General features: G+C 37.3%; 1 protein-coding gene across 1 annotated transcript; it reads left to right on the top strand.

The window, feature by feature from the left end:
• The first annotated feature begins 5860 nt into the window (after positions 1–5860).
• Positions 5861–17495, top strand: LOC121425925 (ADP-ribosylation factor 2). The gene is made up of 5 exons (XM_041622033.1): positions 5861–5963; positions 10123–10348; positions 11408–11518; positions 13032–13156; positions 14140–17495. Exons 2-5 carry the CDS (start codon positions 10201–10203, stop codon positions 14302–14304), a joined length of 549 nt encoding a protein of 182 aa, XP_041477967.1. The 5' UTR covers positions 5861–5963; positions 10123–10200; the 3' UTR covers positions 14305–17495.
• Positions 17496–17704: the final 209 nt, after the last annotated feature.

The following is a 17704-nucleotide window of genomic DNA, read 5'->3' on the forward strand; positions in this document are numbered from 1 at the left end:
ACCTTCGGAATTACGCCTCTCATTTTCTTTTCGGATAAACGAACCTTCGGAATTACGCCTCTCATTTTCTTTTCGGATAAACGAACCTTCGGAATTACGCCACAAATGTTCGGATTAACGAACCCTTTTTCGTTTTCGGAGTAACGAACATCGAGGTATAGGCAATTTACGTGTTTCGGAATTACGAATATTCGGAATGACGAACCTTTGGAATGACGAACCTTCGGAATTACGAAGTGTAACCCTCTCAGTGATGCCAGATTATAATACAACTGCCAATTCGTCCACTCATCACATGGTCTTCATTTAGTCCATTCCGTCCATCAAAATTTTCGTCTAGCAACCGTTTGGTCCAATAACCATTTGGTTCAATAATCACTTCTTCTAATCACCAGTGCGTCTATGACCATTTGGTCTAATAACAAGTCGGTCTACTCCCCATTTTCTTTTCATTCGTTTAGCCCAATTAATTCTATGAGACCAAATGGAGTATGGACTAAATGGCTATTGGACCAACTAGCTTTAGACGAAAAGGTGGGTGGACGAAATGGCAATAAGATCATATAGGGATATTGGACGAACTGACGGTGGACCAAATGATAGTAGACGAGTTGGCAATTGGACGAATTGGCATGGGACCAGATGAAAATAAACCCCGCAACCGGGTATATGGACAGGAGTCCGTTTAAAAAAAGAGTTACAACTATGCCATTCAGTGGCATTGCAGCTACCATGAAAGAATAACACAAAAAGGATAAAAGGGTGGAAAAGGCAGAGGAGTGGCAGCGTTTCCCAACCTTATTCATAAAAAACCATCTCGCGCTTCGCGCTTTCATTAATTTGTTGGTGAGTCACTCCTTTGATGATTTACCACTTTCCAACATATTTCCTTTTTAGAGTTTATCAATCTTGGTTTTGATTGATTGCTGACCAAGAAAAAAAATGGGAAAAGGAATAAGTAAATCATTTTTGGAAAAATAATTTCAAAATCTATTACAAATTGTTATGATAAATTTTTGTGATAAAAATGTCGAAATTTTTGCACGCTCGCTTCGCTTGCAACTTTTTATAAATTGTATGTGATACACCAATAGCCCCTCAAACTTTCAGGCCCATCATGCCTCTGAGTACAAGCGTAATTAGTAAACTGATTAATGTACCCTTCTGAATCTAATGTTGGGGAATCATTATATTCAGCATGTTCAGTCGTAGGGCGTTTACGTAATCATTACGTTAGACGCTTTCTCTTACGCAGAGAACATTTTGTCATAAGTCTGTCAAAGTAGAGTTTGTCGAAAGTGAATCAAAACAGTGTCTGAACAAACGACATACATATATAATTCATGCCTGGACGATCAGGGCTCCGTAACACAAAGATTAGCGATCAATCGCTAAATCAACTGACCAATCATTATCAACGTTAGACCCGCATTAGGTTTAAAATATTGACCAGGGACCAATCAGAGCGGTTTTTTCATATTTGCAATTCATCGCAAACCTTTGTGTTACGGAGAACTTTCGACAATGTCCATTGTGATTTGACTTGCATTTCAAAGGAATTGGTGCGTTGTACAAAGCGTCTGCGAATGGATTGCAAAAATACGCTAGTATCATACATGCAGGGCCGCGGAACGGTTTATAAGGGGGAGGGGGCTAACCATGCAAAAAATAACAATCAAGGTCTTTTTCCGTTTTTGTACTCAGATTTGGAAAAATAAATTGGGGAGGGGGAGGCCTGAAGACACCCCCCGGTTACGCGGCCCCTGCACTGTAAAAACGCTGTTTAAAATTCAAAGCCAGTCACTTTAACAACTTTTGTTTAAACGTTAAAACAATCTGTTCAATCCTTTTAAATTCAGTCAATCAAGTGATGGGCTTGTTTAACAAGCCCATCACTTGATTGACTGAATTTATTCTTCTTCATTTCAAACAAATTGACAAAGTAAGTAGGAACAAAACAAATCAAAATATGAATAACAATCCTTTTTTATCAATGTGTTAACTTTAAAAGAAATGCTTACTCTCTTATAAACAAGATTAAACAGCGTTTTACAGTGTGTCATATTCTGAGATACTTTTAATCAAATTTACATGAATTTAATAATGAATTTAGTGGCCACTGATCAATTGTTTCTGTACTTGGTATCAAGATAAACTTTAACCATACTTTTCCACAAAGTAGTGGCTATGTTGAAGAATCCTGTTTTTATTCAAGATTCGTTTTTAGCTGTAGATCAAGAAAATTAATGAATTTGTGCCAATTGTCCTCTTGGACAATCCAGGTATATAGCTCTTGTAGAGGTGCCGTGGCTCGTAGAGGTGCTGTGGCTCAGTGGATAAGTCTCCGACTGTGAACCACAAGGTCCGGGGTTCAAATCCCATCACAGCAGTAGCGTTCCTAGCGTTTATCTACATTTGCCACTCTCGACCCAGGTGTAGTAAATGGGTACCCGTTAGGAAGGAATTCCTTGAATGCTTGATGCGCCCGATCAGGGTATAGTCGTGCTTAAGCCGGGGGAATAGTATGCAGCGCTTAGAAATATTTGTATTAAGCGCTATATAAGAAATTGCATATTTATTATTATTGTTTATTCTGACCCCCGTTTTTCTTACAAAGTTAAGCGAAATCAAAGAGAGAGAGCAGAGAAAATGTCTTGTCCCTGCAGCTGAAATAGGCGCCTCTCAAGGTAATACTACGATCATCAGCTGATTGCGATCCTATGCATGCATGTTTGTTCAAAATGAACTTGCTTGCCATCGGGGCGCCGTTTTACAATTGCAATTGATCCAATCAACCACAACTATGGAAAGCCAGCAGCGTCAACACTTAAAAAAATGTTTGTTCAGAATTTTCCAGATAGGATGTTTATTCATACATTCATGTTTTTCTTGAAATCTCAGGGTGCTTCTCTTTGTTTACAAAGGAAAATGACGTTGATTGATTGCCATATATTTTAGGTTCTCAATCGTATCTCTTCTTACAAAGAGTTACGATTGATCTGATCAAATGTAACTCAATGGAAATCCATCAGTGTCATAATTTTTCTACGAAAATATAGCACAATGTCCTTTGTATGCAAAGAAAAGCGCAATGAATTTTCAAGAAAACAGTGAATGCATAAATATACATCATAGCTAGAAAACATTTTGAACAAACATGCATAATAGATGTTGATGTTGCTGGCCGTCCATAGTTATGATTGATCGGATCAATCGTAACTCTTTGTAAGACGGGGCCCTGATGTCGGAGTTCCTGATGGGGATGACTGACTGTGGGGAGACATTCATTGTTTGTTTGTTTGTTTGTTTTATTTCCGTCATAAAAAATACATAACAATATATATACAATAGATACAAGGAGTAACATATACATACATAATGATTCAAAACATTGATTAAAAAATGATTGATTGAAACATGTTAAGAAAGTTAAAAGATCAAACTTAAGACAAGAGACGGTTGGATAACCCATATTCAGCTGCACCAATTATATGTGCGGCTGGTCTTCCATGGGGGACCAAGTAAAAAGAGAGAACAGAAAAGACAAAAGAGGGAAATGAAGGAAGAGAGAAAAGAAAAGAAAAAAGAAAGAAAGGAGAGAAGAGGGGGGGGGGGGGGGGGGGGGGGGGGGGGGGAAAAGGTCATTCATCTCTTGACTGCAATGGCGACTTTGCCGAAGAGGAACTGCCTCTGCAACTGCTTCATAATTTGCCGATGCTGACGCAGAATTCTTAGTGGGACAGGCGATGCCGGGGGACACTGCTCTCTTTAGAGGCTTTCTGAAGGCTTGTATGCCTTGTTTTATTTGTGGCCGTCAAAGGCACATCGATTCGTTTGTTCTCATTATAGTTAAATGGTCCGACATTGTTTTGCATTCTCTCTCCTTGTTCAATATTCCGCTAAGGGGCTAATCATGAATGTTAGGGGGGAGGGGTAGGGGGTTGCTGGTGGAAAGGGGTGAATGTTTGAGGGGGAAGGCGCGGGGGAAGAAGATCACATTGGGAAAAGAATATCTATTTTGGGGAGGGGGTCATTTAACATGACTAATTAAAAAAAAGCGGAAAGATCGTCACCATTAGGAATTACTTAACCCTATACCTTTTCAGCTATAGGCAGACCCCCGTTGGCTCCCCGACTACGCTGAATACCTCGGAATTATGATTGACCAATGTCGACTGGAAAACCTGAAACAATAATATTAAGATGTCCCTACTTGACCTACTCACCTAACATTCCTTACTTAACAATCAGCACTGATATTTTATAAGCGTTTGATGCAAAGTGAATTTGAATACTCCTGATGAAATTTTGGAAAATTTCGGAAAAGTAGGAATTTAAGTGATAATATTTTTTTTTAAAAAGCACCGTCAGAATAGAACCCATCGTTGTGATTTTGAACTGGAGGTAACCATCTGAGTGAACTTATATTTAACGAATTAGAAATCAAAAGAACGGTAGAAAGGAGAACACTACATACAACGTACAAAGTAACACATGCTTTATACCAGAAGACTACTTGGAATCAATATTCATTTTGAGTGATAGTAATTATGTTAAAGGTCAAATCCAACCTAAAAAAATGCTAGAAAAACTAGAATGATACTGAAATTTCATCAGAGTCGGATGTAATATAGGAAAGTTATGACATTTCAAAGCTTTGCTTATTTTTCACAGAACAGTGATAATTATGTACAACTCAGTAACATGCGAATGAGACAGACATGGCTTCTCTCACTATTTCTGGTCAGAATCACAATTTTCAGCTCGCGCTTCGCGCTCGCATTGTAACTTACAGGGGTCATATTAAAAATGATAAAATACCTTATATCTTGCTTCTAAGAATGAAAATTTAGTTTGGGTGACTATAATCCTTAACCCCTCCCCCTCCCGATTTTGGCTGCCGCGACACGGAAATGCGGATCATTTTGCCCCCCCCCCCATTTATGAAAGCTGGAACTGCTCCTTGGCATGACGAAATAAAATGTGAATAAAGATAATTCATGCATGGTCGCGGGACATCGGTAATCATGGTAATCGGTACTGATATTTGTCGGTAATCAGGCCCTCCACACCTTCTACTGGAAAAGGCCTAGCGACCCCCTGATCTCATGACAATTAAGAGAAGTAGAATATTTCCTTAATTTGCATAATTATAATGAAATACAAACGATATAGTGAGTGGATGACGCCATTATGATCCTCTCATTTGCATATACCAGGATAACCGTTAATTTGTGGAAATTTAGCAAAGTTTAAAAATATCATCCGATTTTAATGAATTTATAAAAATAGTTTTATGTTCATTTGCATTGTCTCTTTTTATTATAGTTGAGGGTCTACATCAACAACTTTATGGACACCTATCATTATGAGGGCGCCGTTTTACAGCTAGCACGGCCTTTCCCATATACTCTTTCATTTGAACTAGCTTTTTTTTAAACTCAGAATCTACGTTTTTAGTTCGTATTTTCAATCTTTGGACATATAAATGTGCTTATGAGATTGCATGGATTGCTTTGACCATGGACCTACTACGCATGCTTTGACCAACTAAATCTTGGAAATGTGTCACTCAGATCTGACTCAGTGTTGACGATAGGCGTTATCGTCAACATTGAGTCAGATCCGAGAACCCCAGGCGCTATGTAAAAAAAAGTTGTCATGATAACAAATGCCCATTTTATATACCAAAATTACTATTAGCCAATGAAAATAGATGATTTCAGATGCTCTAAACCCTCGTTTGGTGCAATTTTTTTTTTAGATTTCATTATTAACAAGTTTTATGAAACGGGCCTGTACTATACCTTCATGAAATTGAAATTTATTTTCGCTTCACCACCACAGTAGAATGCTGACAAATCGATCCCGAATATATGAGCGAATGTCTAACCGGTATATTTTTTGTTTCAATAAAAACTGAATTTCATGCGTTGGGAGTGTACGAAGACATCATATTTTAGGTAAGGATTACAATAAGAGGTTGAAATTCGTAGTTTTGGTAACTTTCAAAAAAGTAGAACAACTTGTAAGGCATTATCGTGAAAAAGTTGCCAGTCGTCCACCCACTACCGGTAATTTCGTCAGTGACTTCCTTCAACTCCCATTGACTTTGTACAGTAACGGTACCTCTACCAGTACACGTACGGTACTACGTGTATGCCGATTGCCGGTACGGTACCGATACCGGCCGTGTGTGACGTGTGTGAACCGTGATGATCATGTATGCATGCATACTGCAGCTGCTGCAGGGATTTCTTGTCAAGTATTAAGTATATTTTAGAGAGACTACCCTTTGTGGTCTTATTTTCCTGAAATGGTGCTCGTTCATGTCGTTGTGTTAAAAAAATGGGAATGGAAAGGTGTCATTGATTAATAATGACATTGGCATGCCGTTGGTTGGGAATGTTGTTGACTCATTCACTTTGCATGCGCAGCTTTGTGAGTTTGTCCTGTCACCACACAGACAGACACAGCACACTGAGCTGACAAAATAAACGGTAGGGCCTTGTGAATCATGGACATGATGGACTGGTAATTGTAATTTTTGTATTGGTAATTCATTTCACGATAAATGCCCCCTTTAGATCAATCAATGGCGCTATTGTGAAATAGACCAAAAGCTTCGGTCTCTGTTTATGTTGGCTGTTCCGCTGAACTCCATTGGCTCCACTCACCAAATAAAATTCAGAGACCTTGAAAGTTGTAGCTAGATCTGTACAGGGACTCGATGGCCCTATGTTTATGTATTAAGTTTGGATCAACCAGGGAAATAGTAGTTGCGCGACAGCCGAAATAAGTCACTGTTTTACTTTTCCCCCTTTTAAGTTTATTTTTTTCCTGTTTTGGTGCATTTCAGGCTAAAATGGAATAGTAATCTTTATTCTGGTACAGTTCTTTTTATATATTTTTATGAAATAAAGGCAAAAATCGATGAGCCCCATCGGGGGGATTTTGTTAACCCCTTAATGGTGGCTGCACAATAGCGAGCCGTCTGTGTACGAGGAGAAATAAAAAAAATGTTAAAAAAACTCTTTGAAACGGACGGCTGCCAGCTGTCTAGGTTTGAAACTGCAGTCATTAGCGCCAATATACAGTCAGTAGCGTAATTGTTGTTGTGATTTCTTGTCCAGTTTTTGCCTTAAATTAAAGTTCTTGTTTGGTAGTCTGAAAAAATATGTTGACAGTTTGCAATAGGCATGCCAATCACCATGCAAATCACTCATTCAATGAACAAGGTTATGATACATGTATGACCTTGTTCTCAGTTTCATTTCCATGTGTGGCAAAATTAAGGGTGGCAAATTTGGCTTATTTTCTCTTTTTCCATTGGACAAATGCTTGATTTTCTTACACTGTTAGTTTCCAATACAGCTATTCATCATATAAATTGGCTCTTATGTAAATTTGATTCTTTGAATTATTTTTTTCTTAATTAAAAATAGAGATTGAAAAATGAAAAATTTCTTGCCATATTACTTTCCACCAATAGAGGGCGTACACAAAAATATGCCCAAAATTCAAGTTTTTGAGCGCTCTAGTGAATACAAAAATTATTCCCAAGTTACTAATGAAAAATAAATTGCAACTGTATGGAAATTAGTAATTTTGGTCACAAAAGTGATATTTTAATGATTTTTTAAAGTACCGTAAGTAACGGTGTATTAACCGCACCTTTTTCTCGGCGGGATAGAAGCAAAAGTCGGGGGTGCGGTTTATACACGGTGACGGGTCTGAGCCAGCCCGCCGTAACCCCTCCCGTACATGTACGATGTCTGCCAGTTCACAACACATCGAGTGGCCGGGCGTAGCCGCCCAGGCAATGTCGTTTAGAGGGGTAATGGGAAGCGATTATTGCAATATTAATTAAATGTTGTCCATAACAAACGCACCCACCTTCATGACACTAATTTTGACTTTATTCTCGATTCAAAGTAGTGAAGTTCCCTGGCTAATTTAAGAGACGCCAAGCATACTCGGTAATATTTTGTCACCGCTGAGCGAGAGTTGAGTGAGCTTAGAGATTGCGTTGTAATGTGGTTATAGTGCGACTTAAGCTGGCGCTATTCAAAATCCCGTTTCGCGCCAGCTTGTTTTTTTCCTTCCTGTTTGCTTTTCATAAGATACCATGTAAACCACGCACGAGAGAGACGGCACGAAGCCGTAAAAAACAACTGGAAGAAATGTCAATTTCTTTGTTTCTTGAACCTTCCTATAATCCCGTATCCAAAATTCATGCTAAGACATCAAATTTCTGAAAGTGATTGTGAGATTGTGATGCAAGAAATGTGAATGTTTCTTCCTCCTACGCTGGGAAAGACACAGATCATAATTTGATGAGATGTACTGGCATGACTTGTACTGTATCGTAGTTTGCAATGTAATGGCAGTGCTGTGTGTGTACACTGTGACTGTGAGGTGAGCGAGTGTGTAATTTGCCAATATTGTCGGGACCGTTCTTTCTTTCTAACATTTGTAGATGAATCGATCAAGAACAGCATATTTCTGCATACCGGTAATCTCTTTGGATACTTTGAAATCTTAAAAACTTAGATTTTGTTTCTTCGTACCTCAAATATGCATGTAAATGTGAGAAGATTTTTTTTTTTTTTTTTTTTAGTCCAAAGTTGGGGGTGCGGTTAATACACGGGTGCGGTTAATACACCGTTACTTACGGTATGTGGTATGTACAGCATTGGCATACCATAGTCCTACCTGTAGATTCCCCACAGGCAGGATGGTTGCAGTGAACAAGTGATGCAAATCACTCATTCAACAATCGATGTATAATCTGGTTCTCAGGAATCCCTGTGTGGTTGAATAAGCTTGGCAATGCTTGACCGATTTTCTCTTGGTCTTGGGGATAAATGCTTGATTTTTGTTAAGAAGTCAATTTCCATACCATCTTGGCTCTGAAAGTAGGGTCTACTTTATTGAATTCTTTTAATTATTGAAAATAATTGAAAATAGACTTGTTGAATGACAATTCTGAAGCAATTTTACAATCCACCAATAGAGGGCATACATGTCCACTAAAATGCTAAAAAATTGTAGTTTTTGAGCACTCTGCATCTGGTGAATGTAACAAAAAGTGATTGTTAGATCACAACTACTTACATGTAAGCCAGAAATATGATCTAGCGCAAACGAGGCTTGTCAAAATATAAAAGACCACAATAGACGAATCTGCAATAAGCTTAGATATAAACTGCCGCCAGATAAAATCTACTCCCTCTATGATATAACCAGAGGAGATGCATTCACAACAGCTGTGTTACTCCCATCCGATGCTCTCTTTACCTTGCCTCCCAACTAAATGACGAGCTTCTTTTGCTAACAATAACATTGGATTTCCTCTATAAACTGCATATTAGCCATATTACATGTACATCTCTTTCCTCTCTACCATAAACTGCTGATGGACCCTCTTAATGCAGTACCCTACTGTTGATCTCTGATACAGTGGAGGAAGAAAAAGATCCCCAAGTTTCTAATGAGAAATGAATCACAATTATATGGAAATACCCCTTTGTAACCAAAAGTACTTAAATATCACTTTTGTAACCAAAAGTACTTATTTCCATTGGATATCAGTATTTTTGGTTACAAAAGTAACATTTTAAAGAATTTTGTACTGCATAGATCTACATGTAGATTCCCCAGAGGCAGGGTGGTTGCAGTAAACAATTGCATGCAAGGGTCCATTTACAAGTGTATTCTTTTCTACCCTAAATTAACAATTTCATTTGGTTTAGGCCTGCCAATGCTATAGTGAATTTTGATAATAAAAACAAGTCAAAATTGACTAAAGTTTAAACTTTCACTTGGTCTTGGGGACTTATTGGTAGCCCGAGGGCTTGATAATAAGAAACGTAGCATGAAATGTACATGTAGAATAAGAGATGCGGTTAAGATGTTGCAAGTCAAAAATATGTTTGCTGTGATTTAAAAATAATGATAAAAGAGATGCATATTCTGAAATGAAAATGTCTTGGATGGTGGTTTGTGTGTGTGTGTGGGGGGGGGGGGGTTGTGTCAAACTGTCCTCTGCCAATTTCATTAAATGAGAAAAAATATTAATTTTTCAAAAATTTATTCTCTCATATACATGTACTGCTACAGGTGAACAATTGACTGAGTATTGGAACTGAGAAACCAGCATTGATCTAGATCCCAAGGCAATATAAATTAAGCTTCACCATGGGTGGAACTTTCGGTAAATTGTTCAGTAGTTTGTTTGGCAAGAAGGAGATGAGAATATTGATGGTGGGCTTGGATGCTGCCGGAAAGACGACCATCCTCTACAAACTCAAGCTGGGAGAAATTGTCACAACCATCCCCACGATAGGTCTGTATGAATACGACATTGATTTTATATTTGAATGATATTATGTTAGTGGAGACACCAATTTATTTATCTATTGAAATATAGAAATGAAAGAAAGAAAAAAACAAGAGACATCATTGGTCTCATGTTACATTATCAGCTACAGTGGATCATCTTCCTCAGTTTTGAAAGTTGAAACTTTATTTTGGAATCAAACAGTTTTACATTTAGAATTCAAATATCTCCAGGTCTGTACATAGTAGACTAGGCCTGAATCAAAACCGATTTGTATTTTTGTGCAGACCGATGGACCGAGGAAATAATTGCACAAGAAATTCAAAGTCAGATATTTTGACAATTAACCAGTTTAGGAAAGTTTGCATATACATATAGAAGAGGGACTGTGGAAATAAGATTACCAACCATGTAGTCCTGAGTCCTGACTTCTTCAATTTTCTTGTTTTGATTTATCGGCCTGTATGCCCTGTAATATTATGATGCCTTTTACATGTACATTACATTACATTTGTGCCGCCATATTTTTTTGCAACTACGACCATCCCTTTTTTGCCCTTAGATGGTGCTACAACTCAAATGGTCCTGCGGAGTAATTCAGGGGTGTGAGAGTTCAGATTTTTATCTAATTTCAGATTTTTATCTAATTTCAGATTTTTTAAAATTTTGATTTTCAGCTTAATTTCAGCTTATTTTTGGCTTTCCTCTGTATGAAAAGTATGGGAGCTCTTTCTCTTTCAGACTTTTTCAACACTCTTCAGCTTTTTCAGATCTTTTTATTTGTGACCACTCACACCCCTGGTAATTGCAATCTGAGAACAAATATAGTAAATATGGATGCACACATGTTCAATGTTTGATATCTTTATGTTAAAAGCTGATAAATTCAAGCAAGAAAAGTTAGAACTCCAGCTCGGTAATCTTAGAGCCATAGTTCTACTTGTGTACATGAACAATTCAGTGATCCAGACCTACTGTAATAAAGACTAATGCAATGAGGAAATCAATATCATTCAGTGCAAGGACTTTTTCATGTACCGTAATGCTTTGTGTGATATTTTGCAGGTTTCAACGTAGAGACGGTGGAGTACAAGAATATAAGTTTCACAGTGTGGGATGTTGGCGGTCAAGACAAGATCAGACCACTGTGGAGGCATTACTTCCAGAACACACAAGGTATGACATGAAACCTACATACTGTATTGGAAGTAATCTTTGGGGGGGGGGGGGGGTGGTGCGATGTCCCCCCACCCTCAAATTTTGTATTTTATGATAGGAGCCTTTGGGAGATGGTAGTATTATTTCATTTCCACTTCAAGATAGAAATTCAAGAAATTAAATCATATTGATATTTTTCATGTTCTAAAATGAACATCTTTATCTTGTGTGGGGAGAATAATGGCAGACAAGTGTGGAGGAGAAAGAAAAGTAAAACATGTCAAATGCCTAAAGAAAGACTGATGAAGCAAGGAGAATGTAGACGGCAGAGTGGAAGAGAGAGAAAATTTGAGCCAATGGCCTGTATTCTGATAGCAGGTTTAACTTAAACTCGGGTTTAAAGTTGAGCTTTAAGTATGGATAGCAAATTGTTACATAAATCACCAACAGTAAAGATATCATACTTCAGCTCACTTTGGCTCTCAAATCATTCATGATTGTCTATAGTATAAATAGATGATTGTCTTCGATGAATCAGGAAAGAGCACAGTAAAGACAAGAAGCATACAATTTAATGAAATATGTTGATACCTTTGGCTTCCCATACTTTAACCTGAGTTTACAACTACAACTTTAACCTGAGTTTAAGTTAAACCTGACTTCAGAATACAGGCCTATATGTATAAGAGAGGGGAATAGTTAAAAGGTGACACAACATTTGCTGTGGTGATAGTTGCTCCATGCTTTATTTTGTCTGTGATGTAGGGTTAGGGTTGCAATAGGGTTATGTTAGGTTCAGGGTTAGGTTTAGGATAGGGTATAATCCAGGGTTGAAGTTGGTAATTTTTGTGTGAATAAGTCAGCTCGTAGTTCCTTTCTGTGCATGATCAAAAGATTCTACGCATGATCAGAGGAAGGTCATTTGTACTAAAGTGACATGGTGGTTTCAAATCTAATGAGATAAGCACCAACTTTGATGTCTTGATTATTCATATATTCTTTTAAATTGTACATTGTAGTTTTCATTTACATCAACAAAAAACAGCAATGCGTCCACGAACGACTGGTATTTCACAGTTTGCCAAGTACATTGTGCAACATGCTATGATCTGCATTCAAAGTAGGAATGCAAAAATACCTTCATAAAGTGTTCATTGGTGTGCTATTCTAGTCACCTGGTTTTATTCAATCTCTTCATCATGCTATGTAAGGCAGACTTACGTAATATCTTGCTTTGAAATCTGCCTATATTATAATGAAAAAAATGAAAGGTCATTTGACCAAAATTTTCCATAAGTAACTACGAACTGGTCTATTCATCGTGGAGTACTTGTCACAGGAGCAAATGTCAAGGAACCATTTGTTATGCTTGCAGGAGAAACAAATGATGAGACGAAAAGGATGAGGGTAGGCGGGAAGAGGGGTTAATGGAATAGAGAGGGAGGAGTTAGAGATATGACACAGCAGAGAGGGAGCAGGTGATAATTATTTCCAGAATTTTACAGTATTGTGGTTTGCTTTTCCTTTCCAGGTCTGATATTTGTAGTAGACAGCAATGACAGAGAAAGGATAGAAGAAGCCAATCAAGAGCTCACTAGAATGTTGAATGAGGATGATTTAAGAGATGCAGTGGTACTTATCTTTGCAAACAAACAGGTAAGAGGTCGCCAACATACTAGGTACTTAACAAGAATTTTGTTTTTTATACCTCCGTCCACAGTAATAATATGTTCCATTTGTCAAGCGCAGCTACTATAATTGCATACTGCGCTTGATACTTGGTATCATATCATTAAGTCGCCTAAAGCTGAGCTGCCATATTATATAGCAATCAAAGAATAAATCTTAATGGGTACCCATTCACCTCACCTTGGTCGAGTCCAGCACAATGTGGGTAAATTTCTTGCTGAAGGAAAACACGCCATGGCTGGGATTCGAACCCATGCCCCCCTCTGATTGAAAGACGAGAGTCGTAACCAATAGACCACGATGCGCCCACAGTAGGCGGTTTATAGTGTTGTAGAAGTCATTATTTCAAATGTTTAGAAGTTAGATGTATTATACATGTACATGTATATTCTCCATCTGACAATGGCAGAGGCACTAATTCCAACTGCTTGCAGTCGAAAATCTTATTTTTCTTTGAAAGATTGTTCTTTCTTTCAAAAATGTATATTTCGTGAAATAAAAGGTTTTTCACAAAGAAATGGTTTTAAGTCGTGCTTAGTGCTGACGCGCAATATTTGGAATAGAATCCTTCTGATAAATACGCAGTACTTAATTAGCGTGCGTCCTCTTTGTATGATTTGATCTATGTGGTGATGCCTTTATATGGCATGCAAAAGTGCAACTTTTCTTTGTGAAACACCCCCCTGATTCCCTTTTAAACTTGTTATTTCACTTTGTATACTCATGCACTCTTATGTCTTAAAATAAATATAGACAAAATGGAATGCCCTTGGCAAATACTATTTTTTTTTTTCTAAATGGTACGTAAGAAAATTCATAATCTGTCTGCAAGTCCAATCAACTTCCTAAGAGAAAAAAATCTAAGAAATAATTTTACTCAAATCAATATCTGTGATTGGTTCTCATCTGTTATATATTTTAATGTATTTGTTTTTCTGATTTTGTTGTAGGACTTGCCTAATGCTATGCAGGTTGCGGAAATTACCGATAAGCTTAACCTTAACCGGCTTCGTAACAATCGTTTCTGGTACGTCCAGGCAACCTGTGCTACTTCCGGAGATGGACTATACGAAGGATTAGACTGGCTCTCTACTCAACTTAAACAAAAGAAGTGAAGGAATAAATTCTTTTTAAGAGAACAATATCACAGGGGTTGAGAAACAGAAGTCCTTTGGTCCAAAAGAGTGAAATTTGAGGAAAGTGATGTTGGTATTTTTCTACCAAGTAAATTGTGTCTGCTTACTTTGCTACCATATATAGGTTAATGAGACACTTACATTAATAATAATGATAAGAATAACAATTGCATATTTACCCAGGGTAGCCACTTCAGTTTAAAAAAAAAAATGTTTTTCTTTGGGTCCTGCTTTAATCACATTTTGGGTAAATTACTAGATTTGCTTGGTAGAAAATGATTGAATACATCACTTTTTTGCAAATTAATGATTTCTGTTTTTCAACTGTCAATTTCCTCTCAATATTCCTGTACAAGTAGTACCATCCTATCATTATTATGTTTCTGGGTTATTATGCATGTGATATACATCATTGAGGACAACACTCACGCACAAGGTATCTTTGGAATAGTTCTATTCGTTTGGACTGTTTCACAGGTAACGAGTTGTGTAATTATTGAAAAGCCCGATTAAAACGATGTGCATTACTAAAGATAGCTACCTGGATCCTTCGATAAACCATCCTCACCTTCAAAACCATGACTGGTCAATAGAACCCCGTATTAATACCAGTCGTTAGCAAAAATTTCTATCAACATATATGTTTGGTCACATGATACATTTCAGCCAATCGCTTGATTGGGATCCATGTCACCATAATTATTATTCCTACTTAACCTTAGGTACTTGTGCGTATCTTAATAGATGTCTACAAATACACATGGAGCTGGATATCTACATTTACTCGGCAGAGCTGTGCATGTAGTTGCCATAAAATGAACGGCCCTTGTAATGTGCTACCTCGTCGTCTTTCATATGCTGGGCAAGGCTCAGTGATTCAACTCCACATTGTCTCACGATATCAGTCCGCATCTGCGGCCATCCGCCTTAAAACCCACAAAAAGTTGCCCATAATGAATTCTAAGATTTTCGTCAAGGTTGAAAAGGCATATCCCAAGTGTAAAATGCTAGATAGCCTATCAAAATTGGTTAACAAGTTCACAGAGAAGTACAACTCATTTCAGCATAAGCTTCTGAGAATAAGGAGAAAATGAAGTTTCAACATTTGCAGTTCACTCAGGCATAATACTTGCATAACGTGCAATCGGATGTGGGTTTCCCTCCAAAGCAGTCGAGGGAAAAAATGATGGTAAAGAAACTCTTGTATCTTGTTCTGACAGTCTCAAGAAAAAGAGCTGCTCTTCTGGTAACCTTGTTTTCAAAATTTGAATTTTGAAGACCAAATTACAATTTTAGCTAATTTTGCAACAACTTGCCTGGCAATTTATTGTTCGTTTTGAGGTGGATGATCGCAGGTATTTTTTCTATGGCAACTTCAGTCGCTGTCAGTAGCCTGTACTCAGTTGCGAAAGATCGCTCCGAGCGAGTGGACGTTATAACTCTGCGCTATGCAAAATTGTTGATCCTACATGGATGATCATGCGATTGGATCATTGTATGCCACCTTTAAGGAGATTGTGCGATATGCAGGATATTCAGTAAACGCCCTATGGGCACATTGTATGATGATTGTAGACCAAAAATAAATTGGGTAGAACAGCTTGGAAGCATTTTTATGATGGACCTACCCAGTATGTATACTTTGTTGTACACAAAACTTTCCACCTCCCTGTTTATATTAAATGCTGCTTTTTTTTATTAGAAGTTATTTAACAATCCTGTCGAGCAAAGCGCTATTCGTAGATTGAACAGTTCCAGTGAGGAAGATACCACAAACAACATGACTGCATGTCATGTGCATGTAGATCATGGCCAAACATGCATTGAAAAGGTTTGTTCCATTTTGGGATATCGCTTACATGTCCTGCAGTTGCCCCCTGTCATTTCACTATGTAGATAATATTGAATAAGTGATAAAGTGTGTAATCAACGTAACTTATGGTTTTTTAGAATGGGAAATTTTAATGAGAACTAATGAATTTATATATTGAAACTTCATACATTTAGATTAGAAACTATTTTAGAAACTCTGGGTATGTATAAATTGTCTATATAAGCAAGGAACTTGTAATAGTGATCATATAATGCAACATAATTGGGCGTGCCATGTTTTGCTTGTAACAATATCTACAGATGCACAGACTGTACAACAAGTGCTGTTTGGTTTCAACTAGAGTTGAAGTTCCTTATTACAGAGACCAACATGTAGGGGCTATGTTATAAACTGTAAGGTATGCATGACATGCACAACTGGTGAACTGTTATGCTAAATAAGAGATGTAATATTTCAACAAAACTTGAGTGAATTTCTCATGACCCTATTCAAACTTATAATACAAAGTAGCAAGCATCTAGATGTTCAGATGATCATTATCAGCCAAAATTTTACCCTACAAATATCAGATTTCATCTTCAGTAGGTTATGAAAACGAAGCACCAAGAATAAGTCACCAGTCTTGCGCACAGCCATGCCTAGCTGACAAATGGCTTTACAAAGTATCACCCTGAACACATAATGTACATGTACCTCACACTATATTAATCATTGAATAATAATTGCCGTAATTATGAGATGTGTGTTATTTTTAGATGTATTCTACATTTATGACAAATTGAGTTGATTGTAGCTGCCTTAAATAAATCTGCATATTAGAAGAATATGAGGAAGAAACAGATTAGAATGAAAATAGGAGATCTTCATGAACGAATACTGTATTTTATTAGTGGATATTAGAATTAGAATTTTTATTTTGATATTGTGCTTATGGTAATGATCTTTTTTGAGAATTGTTGAACTCCGGGGCTCGTTGCTGAGAGAGTTTCCATCAAACGCAACTTCATTTTTATCCAATCAGTTATGTGTATTTGGGACTCGGCTTGAAATTTGGAGTTGCGTTTAACGCAGATTTGTCTGGAATTGACTCTTTGCTGCTCAAGTAAATGCTCTATGGAAACATTTATTAGTTGGCAAAGAGCAAAGATTTGTATTGTTAGCAACCATTGCTGCAAGATATTCTAGCGAAGACCAAGAACCAGTTGATATGATCAATTTCATATCACTCTTTGTCATTCTATTGGATGTTGCAAGTATGTGAATAATTGATAAAGCATTCTCTGCTGTTTTCTTTTAAAATTCCATGCGTTATTTTGTAAGTATGTCTGATATATTTGGTACAACCGTTCAGCTATGCTAAATGTGTATTGTTTACAAATGCGAGGAATGGCGATTTAGAGAGGATTATTTCATGCAAGAAATACTAATGATTTTCATTATTTTGCTTTGAGCCAATTGGGTGCTCGGATAACAGTGGCTTATAACAAATAGAGAAAATCTCTATTTTATTCATGAAAATGTTGTTCCTTTGATCACAATAAACTT

The sequence above is a fragment of the Lytechinus variegatus genome, chromosome 13 (genome assembly GCF_018143015.1).
Source record: "Lytechinus variegatus isolate NC3 chromosome 13, Lvar_3.0, whole genome shotgun sequence".
NCBI classification, from domain to species: domain Eukaryota; kingdom Metazoa; phylum Echinodermata; class Echinoidea; order Temnopleuroida; family Toxopneustidae; genus Lytechinus; species Lytechinus variegatus.